Raw genomic sequence first — 16,337 nt, 5'->3', positions numbered from 1 at the left:
GCTCACGTTGTTGTCAGCCATCAGTAAGGATCCGAGGTAGACAAATTCCTCCACTACCTCGAAAGTATCCCCGTCTATCGTAACATTACTACCCAGACGGATCCGATCGTGTTCGGTTCCGCCTACCAGCATGTACTTTGTTTTTGAGGCATTCACCACCCGTCCGACCTTTGCTGCTTCGCGTTTCAGGCGGGTGTTCAGCTCTGCCACCGTTCCAAATGTTCTGGCAATAATGTCCATGTCTTCCGCAAAGCACACAAATTGACCGGATTTTGTGAAAATCGTTCCCCGGGTCTTGAACCCGGCTCGTCGCATCACGCCTTCCAGAGCGATGTTGAAGAATAGGCATGAGAGTCCATAACCTTGTCGCAGTCCCCGGCGAGATTCGAATGAACTGGATAGTTCACTCGAAACCCTTACGCAGTTTTGCACACCGTCTATCGTTGCTTTAATCAGTCTAGTCAGCTTCCCAGGAAAGCCGTTTTCGTCCATGATTCTCCATAGCTCTGTGCGGTCGATACTGTCGTATGCCGCTTTGAAATCGATGAACAGGTGAGCTTTGGGACCTGGTATTCACGGCATTTCTGGAGGATTTGCCTTACGGTAAAGATCGGGTCCGTTGTCGACCGGCCGTCGATGAAGCCGGCTTGATAACTTCCCACGAACTCATTCGTTTTAGGTGACAGACGACGGAAGGTGATCTGGGATAGCACTTTGTAGGCAGCATTCAAAATAGTGATCGCCCTGAGGTTCTCACATTCCAAATGGTCGCCTTTCTTGTGAATGGGGCAGATTATCCCTTTCTTCCACTTCTCCGGTAGCTGTTCGGTTTCCCGGATCCTGACTATCAGCCGAAGCAGACAGGTGGCCAACTTTTCTGGGCCCATCTTGATGAGTTCAGCTGCGATACCGTCCTTACCAGTTGCTTTGTTGGTTTTGAGCTGGTGAATGGCATCCTTAACTTCCCTCAGCGTGGGAGTTGGTCCATTTCCGTCCTCCGCTGCACTGGCGTCGCCGTTTCCTCCGTCTCCGTGGGCTCCCGTGCCTACGTTCTCCACGCCGTTCAGGTGCTGATCGAAGTGCTGCTTCCACCTTTCGATCACCTCACGTCCGTCCGTCAAGAGGCCTCCGTCTTTATCCCTGCATATTTCGGCTCGCGGCACGAAGCCGTTGCGGGATGCGTTAAGCTTCTGATAGAACTTCCGTGTTTCTTGGGAACGGCACAGCAGTTCCATTTCTTCACACTCCGCTTCGTCCAGGCGGCGCTTTTTCTCCCGAAAGAAGCGGGGCTGCTGTTTCCGCTTCTCTTTGTAACGTTCCACTTTCTGTCGGGTCCCTTGCTGCAGAATTACCGCCCTCGCTGCGTTCTTCTCCGCCAAAACCGTTCTGCACTCTTCGTCGAACCATTCGTTCCGTCGATTTCGTTTCACGTATCTGATGGTGCTCTCGGCTGCGTCGTTGATGGCTGCTTTCACTGTACTCCAGCAGTCCTCTAGAGGGGCCTCATCGAGCTCGCCCTCGTCTGGCAACGTGGCCTAAAGATTCTGCGCGTATGCTGAGGCGACTTCCGGTTGTTTCAGTCGCTCTAGATTGTACCGTGGCGGTCGCCGGTACCGTACATTGTTGATGACGGAGAGTTTTGGGCGCAGTTTGACCGACCATCACCAGATAGTGGTCAGAGTCGATGTTGGCGCCACGATAGGTCCTGACGTCGATAATGTCGGAGAAGTGCCGTCCGTCAATCAGTACGTGGTCAATTTGGTCAATCTTTCGTCTACTGTGGGTGATCTCCAGGTGTAACGATAAGAAAGGCTGTGTTGGAAAAAGGTGCTACGTATGGCCATTATTTTGGAGGTGGCGAAATCAATGAGTCGTAGGCCGTTTTTGTTCGTCTGCTGGTGGGCGCTGAATTCCTCCTCCTGGCTTACGTATGCGTGTAAATCTCCTATGAAGATCTTGATGTCGTGGCTTGGACCCCACAATGTTTTGGCTTTTCTTGTATACCGTGTTTTTTAAATAGGTGCTGAGAACCCGGGTACCATGTCGGCCACATAAGGGGTAACGTAAGTAAACACTCTATGACTGAATGGCAAATTTGACTCAATTTTACAGCCATCGTGTAAGCTCAGGTTACTTGCGTAGGACATCAGCAAACTGAACTCATCAGATACATGCATACATTTATTTGGGCAACATCATTAAGACAAGACATAATCAACAATAGTACGCCACAATACTCGGTTTGTGGCTGCCGCTCGCCATCCTCGGTCGCACCCAATGCTCGTCAAGTCACGCTCCACCATCAGATACGCTGAGCTTATTTCATATTTATCATCTACCTTCTAAGTCGGTGAAATAGCCGTGAGATAAAGGCTATGCCTCTACATCAGTAAACCAGTATACGAGCCCATGCCAATATTGTGCATTCTTATGGTTTATCTCTATCGATTTGAGTCTTCTGTCTAGTCTAGTCAAGTCTAGTTTAGTCTACACTAATACAGGCATTCATTTAAGGAATGGAAAATTCTAGTATCGACTATTAATAACATTTTTCTAGTCATTATCAATACTTGCACCATATCGGAGATATATTACAAGCACAGACAAACAGACGTAACACTCTTCAAAACGGCTTGGCATATGCATTTAACGATCAATTCAAACTTCATTTGATTTGCGCGATCGTTCCACCGGATGCGCTAGTGTTCGATCACTTTGACGTTTGCGTACACGTTGCTGAATGATGCAAACGAAAATTACAGGCAATTTGTGTAGTAGTGTGCGTGTCAGCAAAAAATTAAATCGAAATCCATCAAGGCCAACAGGTGGCAGTGTGCTCATAAAAATGACACCGGGCAAATTTTTTGATGAATTACGTCTGTTTGTCTGTGTTACAAGTATTAAAGCGCTTTTGTAGTAAATTCTGTAGACATCAAAGAAAAGCTTGATTCTTCATTGAAAATATAAAACGGGAACCTCTCGTACCAACCGTTTTGTATGCGTAGCTTAAATATAAAGTGTTAACGGTGGGAGTGACGTTGCTAAGAAGGTTCATGTCACTCCATTGTTCTCGGACTTTAGGGATGGAACACAGGTCTTTACCCCGTGTGTCCTGGCCCTTACACATATGCCTAGGCTTGAGCGCCTTTACACGCTTTTTGAAACGAAACAAAACACTAATCCCTTCCACCAATATAAAGATGCATAAAGGAGCAAACTCACCAAATTATTATCATCAAAGAAAACACAAAATAAATTTCAATTTACATTTAAAAAGTGATATATAAAATGTTGGCACGTGACATTTTCTGCCGCACGGTAAACGTTAAATTCTTTTTTTTTATCTAGTTCATTTATTTGGGGCTCAATCGCGTATAACGCTTTGCAGAGCCGAAGACTTTTTTTGTACTTAATAGTATACATTATACAGAGTAATAACTTTTTCATGATATCTGTTAGTAATGGGTGAAATCCAGCGTACTCATGGCAGCTCGAGGTTAGAAGGTCACATTTTGAGGGATAGACAGGGTAAGGATTGGGCCAAAGGTTTCACTGCAGCTCATCCGGGGGTGAATAGCATCTTGCTAGCGTATTCGGTGCCTTGTGGTGTTGGTACCAACTTGTTGTGGTACTTGGTCTTCCGGATGGCCAGGAGCAGCTTGGTAACACAAAGAGGACAAAACTGAGAAAAAAAAACTGGAGAAGAAAACACAAGCGATCAAACTTTTATACCAGCAGAGCGAAGAAAGTCGAAAATACATCCCATATACACTGTGGTGCATAATTGATCGGACAAACGCCGATTTTCATACAAAATGGCCAAGTTTGAGATGCTGTAACTATAGTTTGCTTTGGTGGATTGAGCTCAATTTTTGACACGGAACTACGAATATGCTGAATTTTGTGTATACAAAGTATAAAATGTTTTCGTTCACAGGTCTGGGCGTGGCAAGGCGTTGAAAATATTGCAAAAGTGATCGGACAGCGGCACGCGTGTAAATCAAAGGGGTGCCGCTGTCCGATCACTTTTGCAATATTTTCAACGCCTTGCCACGCCCAGACCAGTGAACGAAAACATTTTATACTTTGTATACACAAAATTCAGCATATTCGTAGTTCCGTGTCAAAAATTGAGCTCAATCCACCAAAGCAAACCATAGTTACAGCATCTCAAACTTGGCCATTTTGTATGAAAATCGGCGTTTGTCCGATCAATTATGCACCACAGTGTATGTGACATCGCGGGTCCCCAACACATCTCTCAAGAACAAAGGGTTGTCTACCTCGGGCCTCAAGGGTATCCAAAAGTAGTGCTCTGGAGGCGTCATTATCCGGGCATTGCCAAACTACGTGGTCGATGTCATCATAACCGGAACCGCACTTAGTACAAACATTACTCAACGCGAGGTTTATCCTGTGTAAATGCGCGTCTAACGAGTAATGGTTGGACATAAGTCTTGACATCACGCGAATGAAATTGCGACTTACATCCAAACCATACCACCACACTCGCAAAGAAACATTAGGAATAATGGAATGTAACCACCGTCCCAGCTGGCCATCTCGCCAATCATTTTGCCAACTTTAAAGAGAACTCTGGCGAACAAAATGGAAAAATTCATCATGTGAAATTCTTCTATCATAGATCTTACCTTCCTGTGCGCCCACCTTTGCGAGAGAGTCCGCCTTCTCATTGCCATAAATTGAGCAGTGTGAGGGGACCCATACAAAGGTAATCTTGTAGGATCTTTCGACCAGTGTACCCATCTGCTCCCTTATTTTTGTAAGAAAGTAAAATGGATGTTTTACAGGTTTCATCGACCGGAGTGCCTCAATCGAACTAAGGCTATCCGAGAAGATGAAGAAATGGTCTACGGGCATATTGGAAATCATCTCCAAAGCGAAGTTGATTGCTGCCAGCTCAGCAACATAAACCGAACAAGGTTCCTGAAGTTTGCGGAAGGCGGTGAAATTTTCATTGAATACACCGAAACCAGTGGATCCATTTATGCGAGACCCATCAGTGAAGAATCTCTTACAGGAATTTACATTTTGGTACTTTTCGTTAAAAATGCGAGGAATAGATATACATCGAAGTTGATCTGGTATTCCATGAATAGCTTGTTTCAACGTTAAATTCTGCTGTACATTGTGAGGACTTCACCATATGACCAGGTCATAACCAAACGCAGTACCGTCGTGGAACCTTTTGAATATGGCTCAAATCTGTTCGATGTCTTTGGGACTATTGTGAAGCAATATTTCCCCCTTCATTTAGTTGAAATTGTTTTTCAAACATACCCGTTATTGCTTGTCAGGACGCGAAAATACATCGATTAAGCCAATAAAATATCTATAACGTATCAGAAAATTTGCTCTGTATGCATTGTTTCTACAGTTTATACATTTTAAAGGGTTGATCAATTCATTCAAAATCTATCAATGTAGCATATACAATCGAATATTTGAATCGTTATATATTACTAGCTGTACCCGGCAAACTTTGTCTTGCCTACTGCGTTTTTTGACGTTTGAAGTTTCTAGTCAAGACCAAGTCCCCGGTCAAAATGTATGGAAGATCGATTTTCAAAAACTCTCTATTTTTCCATGTTTTTTGCCTCATAAACCTTCCTTGGGTGAAAACTAACAGAACAAAACTAAGACGACGAAAATCGGTCCTTCCGTTCGCAAGTTATGCGCGGTCCCACGTATGCCACTGCATTTTTATATATATAGATATATGACTTTTTCATCTAAATAAACGATTGATGATCCCTTTTTAAGGCTGTCTATATTACAATATCACGCTGCTCATAAACCATCGAAAAACGCATATATTCATTGTAATCATGTACGATATGTATAACCCTAGAATTTTAAATGCAGCTTTGTTATAGTTACAATGTAGTCCCAATCAGGTTCTATATGAGATGTGTCCGAATGGTGTATGAACAACTTTTTTTGTTTAATAATGGATTAAGCTCAAATTTTGCATACATTCTACATACATACTCACGATTATTGCATGTAAAAATTGTGGTAATTCATTCACTACTGGGAGTTATAATGGCATAAAGTTCAAAAACCATGAAAAAGTGTATAAAGAACACGACGGTATCATAACTTTTTGTCCCCCACAGTTAAAAATTAGTCTTATTCCGGAACTTCTCGGTGCACTCATACATTTAAAAAGTAAGCAGTCTTATAATCTCATATATTGTCCTCAAAATTAATCATGATAGTTTCCGGAATATAAACCAGTCTCGCGATGACACATCAAGAATCAACAAGGAGCAGGAAAGCACACCGTGGGGTTTGCGGTACATACACTTCCGCGACCTAAAATTACAACTCTAACTAAGTCCCGCTGGATGTCCACTTGCAATCAGGAACTATTGATATGGACAGGCCCTAACCAGTTTGGAACCGGTGAGCGGTATTTTTCATATGAATATTGAATTTCTTATTTATTAATTAGCCTTTTCCAAAAAAGTGACGATTTAGGCACCGAGTCCTTCCTTTCTTTTTATTATCATAAATTTTGACTCCTAACAAAAATACAAAAATACATCATTAAAAAAACAAAAGAATAGCGCTTATCGGCTTTGTTTTCGATTGGACGAATATGGGAGCACTTTGGGATCCAGGGAGCCGGAACACAGAAAAAAATATTCATGTAAAATTCAGCGAAAAATCATGCACATAAAGGGAATGCTAGAGTTAGTGCATATTTACATGAGATATCATGTAAAATTACGTTACGTTCGTGTAAATTTCCGCTTATAGTCGTGTAACCGATTGAAGTCCATGATGGTTTACGCGATGGTTGGCGGAAATTTACACTATGGTAATGTAATTTTACATTATATCTTATGTTAAAGTGCACCGCAAATAGCGGTTATTTGCGTCTGCCCTGCATACGAGGGCCCCAGGCAGCTGTACGGGATTTCGAGTAGTATCCACGAGGCCCTTGGTGATGAACCATCAACACTCGCGGCGTCCCTATGTTTCATCAAAGACGCCGGCTTTTATTTTAAAAGTTAAGTGTGCAATATTCCATGTTTAGTTTTAATAGTCCCCAATCCTGTTTTTATCTGTGCACTTGTTAGTTAATTACTCTGTGAATTCTCGGATTTAGTGCGTTCTGAGTTTCTTTTTGTAGTTCCACAACCGTCACTATATGGAAACCTTTTTTTCGTCTTATAGTTTCTTTTTAAGCTGTCTCTGTGTAGTCCATAACCATACTCTCACAGTTCGAAAAATTAGTGTACATTTACATCATATATCATGCACATAATTGGAGCGTGTTATATGCTGTATCTTTACATGATACTTTATAATTATTTTTGTTTTCATTGGTCATCATGTAAACTTTATGCACACCTGTAAATTTCATTTCTTCCATCGCTGCCGTATGGGTGTCCGGATTTGATTGATAAATATATCGAAATGAAAACATTTTGGTCTGACGTTTGTTTGAAAAGCATTTATTTACGGATCAATATTTCAATATGCGGTAGTAAATCTGCCAGGCACTCTTACACATATTATAAAAACTTCACCGTATCCTGAACACTGAGCTGCTGTGTTATATCTAGCGAAAGATGTACGACAAGGTAACATTTCTTCTCCTTGCCGCTTCCAGCTGCTGCTGCTGCTGCTGCGGTGGCGGCTGCTGCGTTTTTCTTCTAATTTGGATTCACCTGCAAAACATACCAATGAGATGTGTTTAAAATGGGATACATGAATAAATTATAATTTTAGAAATACTTACAGAAAAGTTGGTCGCAATGATATTTTTATTGATCAATCAACTTCTTCACCCGACGAACGATTTGTTTACATCGCCGCCATCTTTGGTTTGACATGCAGTCAACTTTACATTTCAAACATGTAAAGTTAGCAGACATCTAATGTGATTGTTTCTTCATAACAGAATGTTCCATGCGATTGAATGCGTATGTAGGATCAGCATCATATATTAATGCAAAAGCAACTTAACGTTAAGGATGGTGTCATTCTTCGGTCAATTCCACTAAATGAAATGGAAAGTTATGTCGAAATGTCGTTTACATGATTTCATATTACATTGTATTTCGAATTACGTTACACGTAACATTCAGATTTTTTTGCTGTGCTGTTAAAAAAAAACGACCCGGGATGAACCTGCCTACAGCAGAAAATCCCAGAATAAAAAAAAAGAAAAAAACATTACAAAAATGCCTAAAAATGGAATGCATAGAAAATCCTTCAAAAAACCATATGAAAATATTTCTGTTTTTTTTTTAAGAGTTTTGTGAACAACAATTTGAAAAAAAAAAATGCTAAAAGTACACTGTTCAGTGCTAAAAGCAAACTGTAGTAGGAAAGTGTTTCGTGGTGGCATCTTAGTCTTGACAAAATCAAATCGCTGTTATTTCATTTCCTACACTAGACGAGAAAAATGTTACTATTGAGTTCCGAAATTTGAGGACCAATACATTCGACAAATTAAAATAACAGCGTTTTGATGTTGTTAAGACTGAGAAGCCATTACAAAACGAAAAATAAATAGCGAGCATGTGCGCGACATTAATCTGATGATTTCTTTACTATGCAAATCATCACCTATTCTAAAAGACTAAACTAATGCAATAATGAAAACAAAATCCACAGAAAAGGGAAAACAAGGAACGAACTCACCTGATAATCATGTTCTGCTTGTTCCCTGTGTTAGCCACCAAACAAATATACTATATTAACAATATAGGTCACTCTTACGATTTTTTTGGCGACACCTTTTTAGTGAATGTGGCGCCACCAAGCGTCAGAAGAGGTACTACTACACACTAAATGCATGCGCTATCCGAATGACGTTTATTCTGTCGAACTGTCATTGCATGATGGGGATGCCCATTTCTTCTGAAATAATCGATTAACATTAATCGATTTTTTTAACTATTCAAATTAGAACAAATTTAATTCTCTCTTCTTAAACAATTTCTGGCGTATATTATCGTTGCAGCACCAAATTGAAGTCGCGACTCGCGCGACATGCGAAATAACTTTAAACTGATAAACGTACATAACAGACTAAAACACAGAAGACCCTAAACGAGCTTTCCTTTAGCGAGTTATGAACGGTATTTTCTCCGGAAATTACACAAGAATTTGCTTGTGGGATCCCTTTAAGAATTGCACCCTGGATTGTTTTTCTCCAAGATTCCTACAGAAGCTCTTGGGGGATTCCTCCTAGAAATAATTCTGGAATTATTTTAGGAACTCCTTTCGGGATTGCTTAGGGAGAGCGTTCCAGCATTCCTCCTCCATCCTCCAACATTTTTTTATCAAATTTCTCCAGCAGTTTTGAAAAAAATCCTCCAGATATTCGTTCTGGTTTTTTTTTCAAAAGTTCCTTCTGGGATTACATAACTCCATGAATGAAACGCAATCAGTGAAGTACTAGATTTGTAGTAATAAGCTGAATTTTTGTATAATGAGAAAGTAAATTCTCCGTTACTGCAATAAAATGGTAACTGCAATAATGGTAATAAAAAAGCAAGGGTTTTATGACTGCTAGACTGATTTGATGTTGTTTGAGCAAAACTTTGGGTAACTGTGTTGTTGTATTCTCATTTATTGCAACTTCAACAACATAGTTCCCCAAAGTTTTGCTTAAGCAGCATCACCGTTTCAATGCAGTAACGGAGAGTTTAGCATCTCACCATACAAAAAACCAACTCATTACTAGAAATCTAGTATTCACTTATTCCTTCTGGGAATCCCCGATAAAGTACTTCTGAAGACATTCCAAATTTATAGAAATCTCGGAAGGAATCACAAAAATAATTCTTGGAGGATTTCTGATACTTCAAAGATAAAACTTCTGAAGGAATCCTGGAAAGATCCGTTGGAGATTTACAGAGTCACTTCAACCCAGAATACTTTGTGGAAATCCTTAAAGGACGGAGTGAATTCCAGAAGGAACTTTTGGAGGAATACTGGTATAAAATCCCGGTTGAAATTCCCAGAAGGAGGAATTTTTGAAGGGACTCTTGGATAAATCACTGAAACAACTCCTGGTCGTTCTTGGAAAATTTTTGAGGAATTCAAGAAGGAATTCCAGAAGGTATTCCTGAGGGATTCCTGAGGGAATCGTTGAAGGAGCTTCTGCAGGAATGCAAGAAAGACTCTAAGAAACTCCTATAAGGAAATCGTATAAGGAACTTCTTAACGAATCCAAGAAGAGAATTCTTGAGGATTCCTAGAATTAATTCTTGAAGGAACATCAGAAGAAATTGCTGGAGTAATTTCAGTAGGAACTCCTGGGAGTCCCTCGAAGAACCTCTGGAGAAATTTCAGAAAAAAAAAAACTTTAAATCAATCTCTCAAGGCACTCTTGAATGAATTTCAAAAAAAAACTCCTGAATGAATTTTTTTTTTATTCTTAATCACTTAACCTAATTTACAGCTCTATTGTCCACTTGGGCACTACGTGAGCGATTACAATTGACAGCTGCACTTACACTTTGTACAGCGCCTACATCTATTCTATTATATTCTTCTATATTGAGCTGGTTGTCTTCGTGCTTCTTTCACTGTTCTATTCTATTCATGGTAGAATGAAGAGCACGAGGGTGGCTGTTGTTCCTTTTACAGTCCAATTGGGGGTCCATTATGAGTTGCAGTTCGCCGATGTCCAGGTATCCGGGTCCGTTTGAGCCGTAGGCTCAGAAGAGGGTCAATGTCAGACGCTTTCGGGAGGAAAAGCATCTGACGAAAAATTGCAAGTGCCGGGGCTGGGAATCAAACCCATGACCATCCGCATATGAAGCGAACGTGTGACCAACTACGCCACGGGCCCCGGCTATCCTGAATGAATCTCTGGAAAAAAAACTCTAGGAGGAAACCAAGGGGAATGACATATCCTTTTTCTAATTGGAAAATCCGCATTTATCCGTTCCTAACCGTCGCTAACCGCTGCTAACTGAGCCGCAGGCGCAAGAAAACCGATTAGTCCGGAATAAAACTATCAGTATTCGAATAAACTCACAGTTCACTTCGGAAGAACAACGAAATTAATCGAAATTAAATATTTTCATTCACAGGTCCGGTCCCGGAGCTTATTTTTTGTAAGCACGGAATGGATGCAATGTCTTGCACTCTGCCACAAGAAATTTGACGTGCACTTCTCGCGCTTAGTATCATACGGGCGTATCTACAATGATCGATTTCGTTTCATCGACTTTCTCTTTGGTTAATAAATTGACCAGCAAATCATTTTCGGCTGTTTTTGTTGTTTTAGATGCTAGTTCTAGTAGTCCTTTACTGAAACACGCCCAGAAATCATCCGAATATTGGTCGTATTTCCCGGAATAATACGAAGGGAATATCGATGAAGAGATTTCGATCATTGTAGATACACCTGTATGATACTAAACGCGAGACTTGGTTGGTGATCTTCCGGATTTTTTGTAAGCTATCCAATCCGATCTATGAATGTCAGCGTGGACATTAAGAAAGATGACATCAAAGGAAAATAGCAACCACCAGGGCAAAATATAAGTTAATTTTGTTGGAGTAAAGTAGTAACAGCCCCCTTGTACTAGAATTATAATAACGATGAATGATGATGACTGATGAGATCTGTCTGAGTGTCTATGTGTACGAGTACCGACGAAGCATATTGCTGAATTCAGGCCAAACATTTCAATAGGTTTTATCTGCATTTGAGAGGCTCTCTTTGTTCACTTTCTCTTTCAATTATTGCAATGTAATGATACACTTTTCAACTATGTTTATACAGTACAAATCAAAAGACGATTGTTTTGACCATCGTTCAATGCAAGGAGATTATCATGAAACAAATAAACAGCTGAGATATTAACGAAAGAGAGGGAAACCAAAGAGAGCCTCTCTTCTGCAGATAGGACCTTTAGACATGTTTGTCCTGAATTGTGTTGATTGTTTTGTTTTTATCATTAGTCCGTACTAGCCCGTTGGCAAATAAACAAATGTAAAAACGCACTCTAAGAGTTAATCAATTTCTTCTTGGTTACGCGAATCCCGGGACGGTAGTGATGTAATAGATCGGTTGGAATTATGTATAACCGTGTCCACTCCCGGTCAACCATTTCACAAATTTCGTTAAAGTTCTTTACCAAAATATAAAGAATAACGTCGACTATTCTTTACTGATTATTACTTTACATATATTCAAATAACTTCATCGATCGATAACGAAACTTGAAAAATGTCCTTTATCGGTCAAAAGATAAAAACCTTTACCGAAACGTAACTTAGTTTCGTTAAATTTCATGTTGTCGCTTGAACTTTGAAAACCAAAATGAATATTTATCGGAACATATTCAATTTCCGATATCAACGTAACCTTGCATATTGATATCGAAGAACAAAGATTAGTCACGACACTCCTTTACCGTTCTGTTCGGTATCGTTGGGTGAAGCTGAGTAAAGGTGTTCTGATATCTCATATGACAGGAACAATGTTTTGGTTTTGCTCGAATTAGAAAAAATAAAATGAAACCAAGAATAAATCAAGACGGTTACTCCTTGGATTTCTCCGAGCACGAAAATTCCTTGAAAAATGCTTCCTAGGTCCGGATTAGGCCACAGCTCACCGGATTGCTCCCCCGGGACAGCAATATCAGCAGAAATACATATTGGTAGGTATTCTGGACATTTTATTGGCAGTAGGAAGCCACCGCCGTGTTGCATTATTTCCGTTCACCGGCAAAACTCACTCCGCTCGGAAACCCTGTGAAAGATCCGAACTTTATTTGATAAATTATGTTTTATTTGATTAATTATGGTTTCCCAATATGATGTTTATTCAGTTCGTCAAAGCCGGATACATTTTTTAATAATTCTGTTGTGGCTTTGGAAACTGCTAAAGGCTAGTAATTTGTTGGGTATTTGAATGCATTTGGCCACCCATAATCAACCATTGTAATACCGTGTGACTCAGTAAGTAACTATATCAACATAACATCTCCCAGTTCCTATAAATGTAAGTTCAATTCCCAATTAAGGAAATGATTACAAAAAAATCATAATAAACATGAACAGGAAGAGTGGGTGGTGGGTGAGGTGGCTTTTTTCAGATTTTTTGAATGATTATGACAGATCGGTAAAGTAGAACCCACTATTTTTAATATCGATGTGTCGTCAAAAATATTTATCAATCGATATCGAGGTAACTTGGTTGTTATTTAAATTTCTTTATGAAACGATGTCGATCGCTATCGATTTTCGGTATGAACGTCTTTAAAGGTCGTTATAATTCCCGTAACGTGGGTAGATCACCTTAGAACGGTGCGTTACGGTGTAAGATCTACCACATTGCATCAAATTTTATTCTTGCTATTTTTTGCCTAAAGTGGTAGCATACCAGATTAAAATTTGATGTGTTTTTGGAATGATTATGTTTTAATTTATGTTTTGCTTTTAACTACTAATAAACCTTTTTGTTTCAGGAGGATTCAGGTAATTTAAGTGTATAATAATACCATGTTTTAAAAATAGTAACTGTAACGAGCGTATCACTTATGCCTTATTCAGTATATATTACTTAATCCTTTATTCTCTTTTCAGTGAAGAATCTTACCACCATTCCTGGCGCACTAATAAATATTTTTTTGCAAATCACCGTATACATCACTATATTAATACATGCGAACATATTTAAATATCTATATCGTTATCTGGAAGCGTTTGGTACGGGAGGTCCACGCTTCCATCTTTCCCCTCGATTTCAAGGTGTAGAATGTTTTCAAATATTGACTATGTTGAAATCTTTCTATCCCTTGAAATCTTCTCTGCGGTACATGCTGCGCAGTTGGCCTGGCCGTTAGACAAGAAAAATGATAGACTTGAAAAGTCTTCATTTTCCAGGATGCATTCAAGTAATGGCTGCGTTAGTGTGAGATTAGATTAGATTAGATTAGATTAGATATCTTATGTTAAAGTGCACCAACTCTAGCATTCCCTTTATGTGCATGATTTCTCGCTGAATTTTAATTACATATTTTTCTTAAGCATCTCCGCTTGGAACTTTTGTCATGTGAAGTGGAACTTTTGACTACATGTATGGTGTGTGAATGGCACAAATTTCCCAAATGGAGGAGAACATGCCTCTGGAGCCGACCTACTGATGGTGTGTGGTGACGAAAGATGTACCACGAGCTCGCTGCACTCTTCGACGAACCCAACAACTTGAGGGTAGTCAAAGTAGGAAGAATACGGTGTTCAGAGCATGATGTGAGAATGCCGGACAATAATCCTGCAAAGTTCATGTTTACCACAAATCTTGTTAGCACAAGAAGACGTGGAGCATAGCGGGCAAAATGGCCGGTTATTTCCATACTTTTCCGTGCAGTTTATCAAATATACGCAATCACTCCTAGTCCTGAGTTCTACCAAGCAGTATACGCCTATGTCTGCTACCGTACATACGCTATAATTAGCCCGCTTAGATTTAAGTGTGTCATTAATCTCCAAACTTAATCCATTTTCCCTTTTCTCTCTCTCCGTGTGTTCTGTTTTGCAGATTCCTCCTGTCGGATCCGACCGTTGACGGGCCTCTTTTGGTGGTGTGTGAATTGATCCCGGAGTTTGCCCTGGGTACGATACAGCATCACTTGCGTCCAGACTAGGGCAGCCGCGTAGTGATTGGCACTTCATTAATTCTAAGTGAGTGAGGAAAAGCATTTTCCGACCCATCGTCGTCGCGAGCGTGACAAGCCAAGTGTCTAGCAGTGTGTAATGTGCGTCGGTCCGGTCGCGATGCCGCACCGTCTGTTGTCGATGCGATTGGCAGTGTGGTGAGTGAAAAGCGTGTTTTTTTTCGGTACACAATCGTATAAGTGGAAACCAAGCGTAGATGTAATCTTGGTGAAAGAATACGGCGTTTAAGCGAAACAGAGAGAAGCAAACACAGTGGAGAAGATTATCAATGTTGTGCTGGGAAACGGTGTTTAACCACTACTGGGTGAGGGGTTTTGGTGTGGCAGATCCATGTTTGATTGATTGAAACAGCCTAAGTGGGATTGAGGCGTTTAGTGGAAAGTGATATCTATCAATCGTAGCAGTAGCAGTAGCAGCAGCAGCGGTAGCCACAAGATGCACGATTTATTTACAACGGTTCTCTCGAAGCGAGATTTGTCGCGGGCAGGAGAACTGTTTTCGGTGGCAGATTTGGAGATTGTTAACGATCTGAGTGAAGTGGTGAGTATCATTTAAGTTTTAGTTACACAACTTGTACATATTCAAACATTCTGAATGGGTGGCATCACAATGTAGTCATCAAGAGTAAACCATATACATTCTCGGTTTGCGGTTTCCGCTTTTCATCCTCAGTCACGCCAAATACTCGCCAGGTAACGCATCACCTAGTCCGCCCAGCGTGCGTGCTGCGCTCCACGCCTTCTTGTACCAAAGGGGTCATTAGCGATCACCAACTTTGCTGCGTTGTTTTTTTTTATTCTTAACCCTCTAATACCCAAATTTTTTATTTTGCTCTAAATATCATTTTTCGTCATCTAAAATCGATTTAAACATGTTTTGGAAGATGATTCCTTTTAATTGTCGATTTCGTGAATTTCAGTTTTTGATTTTTCTAATTTTTATTTTTGAACATCCCCACACTTTTGTATTTTTCCTGGAAGCCTATTTGGGGTACGGATTTTTTGAGATGAAAACATTTTGAGATTTAATAGTTATTGTTGAAATATTTTTATTTTAAAGTTTTTTCATAGAAAATTTTATTTTCCGTGTAATTTCAAGGAAAATAATTTTAGAGTGTATTTGATTCCCTTAAACTATTAAACTAGGATAGAATGATTTGGGAAAAATTTAAAATATGTTAATTGTAGCGATTTAATATAAAATAAACAATGACTTCTAAAAGGTGACTAAAACATAAATTTATCAATGATTTAAAAAAATGCAAATACGCTTTTAAATACATCGAAAACTGTTTTGAGATATACAAAACAGTCCTAAATTTCAGCCAAAAATATAAAAAAAAATTATCTCCACCGAAACAAAAATTACAAAAAAGCTCAAACTATACCCCGTCTAAAGGCGGGGTTGGGTATTAGAGGGTTAATCACTTAATCTAATTTACAGCTCTATTGTCCACTTGGGCACTACGTGAGCGATTACAATTGACAGCTGCACTTACACTTTGTACAACGCCTAAATGTATTCTATTCTATTCTTATATATCGAACTGGTTGCCTTCGTGCTTTTTTCACTGTTCTACTCTATTCATGGTAGAATGAAGAGCACGAGGATGTGGATGGGTGGCTGTTGTTCCTTTTCCAGTCCGATTGGGG

At 39.9% G+C, this 16,337-nt stretch overlaps 1 protein-coding gene across 4 annotated transcripts in view; it reads left to right on the top strand.

Annotated features, from left to right (window-relative positions):
* LOC109418123 (protein melted) overlaps nt 1-16,337 on the top strand; it is a 58,069-nt gene that overhangs the window by 23,420 nt on the left and 18,312 nt on the right. For all 4 annotated transcript variants that reach the window (XM_029870901.2, XM_019692312.3, XM_029870900.2 and 1 more), the window contains one exon: nt 14,549-15,225. In XM_029870901.2, the coding sequence (XP_029726761.1) occupies nt 15,121-15,225 (105 nt within the window). In that variant the 5' untranslated portion in view covers nt 14,549-15,120. The remainder of the gene's footprint in view (nt 1-14,548; nt 15,226-16,337) is intronic.

This window comes from Aedes albopictus, chromosome 2, assembly GCF_035046485.1.
Source record: "Aedes albopictus strain Foshan chromosome 2, AalbF5, whole genome shotgun sequence".
Taxonomy (NCBI): Eukaryota; Metazoa; Arthropoda; class Insecta; order Diptera; family Culicidae; genus Aedes; species Aedes albopictus.
Note: the sequence above shows the minus strand (reverse complement) of the source record. Positions and strands in the feature narration are given on the sequence as shown.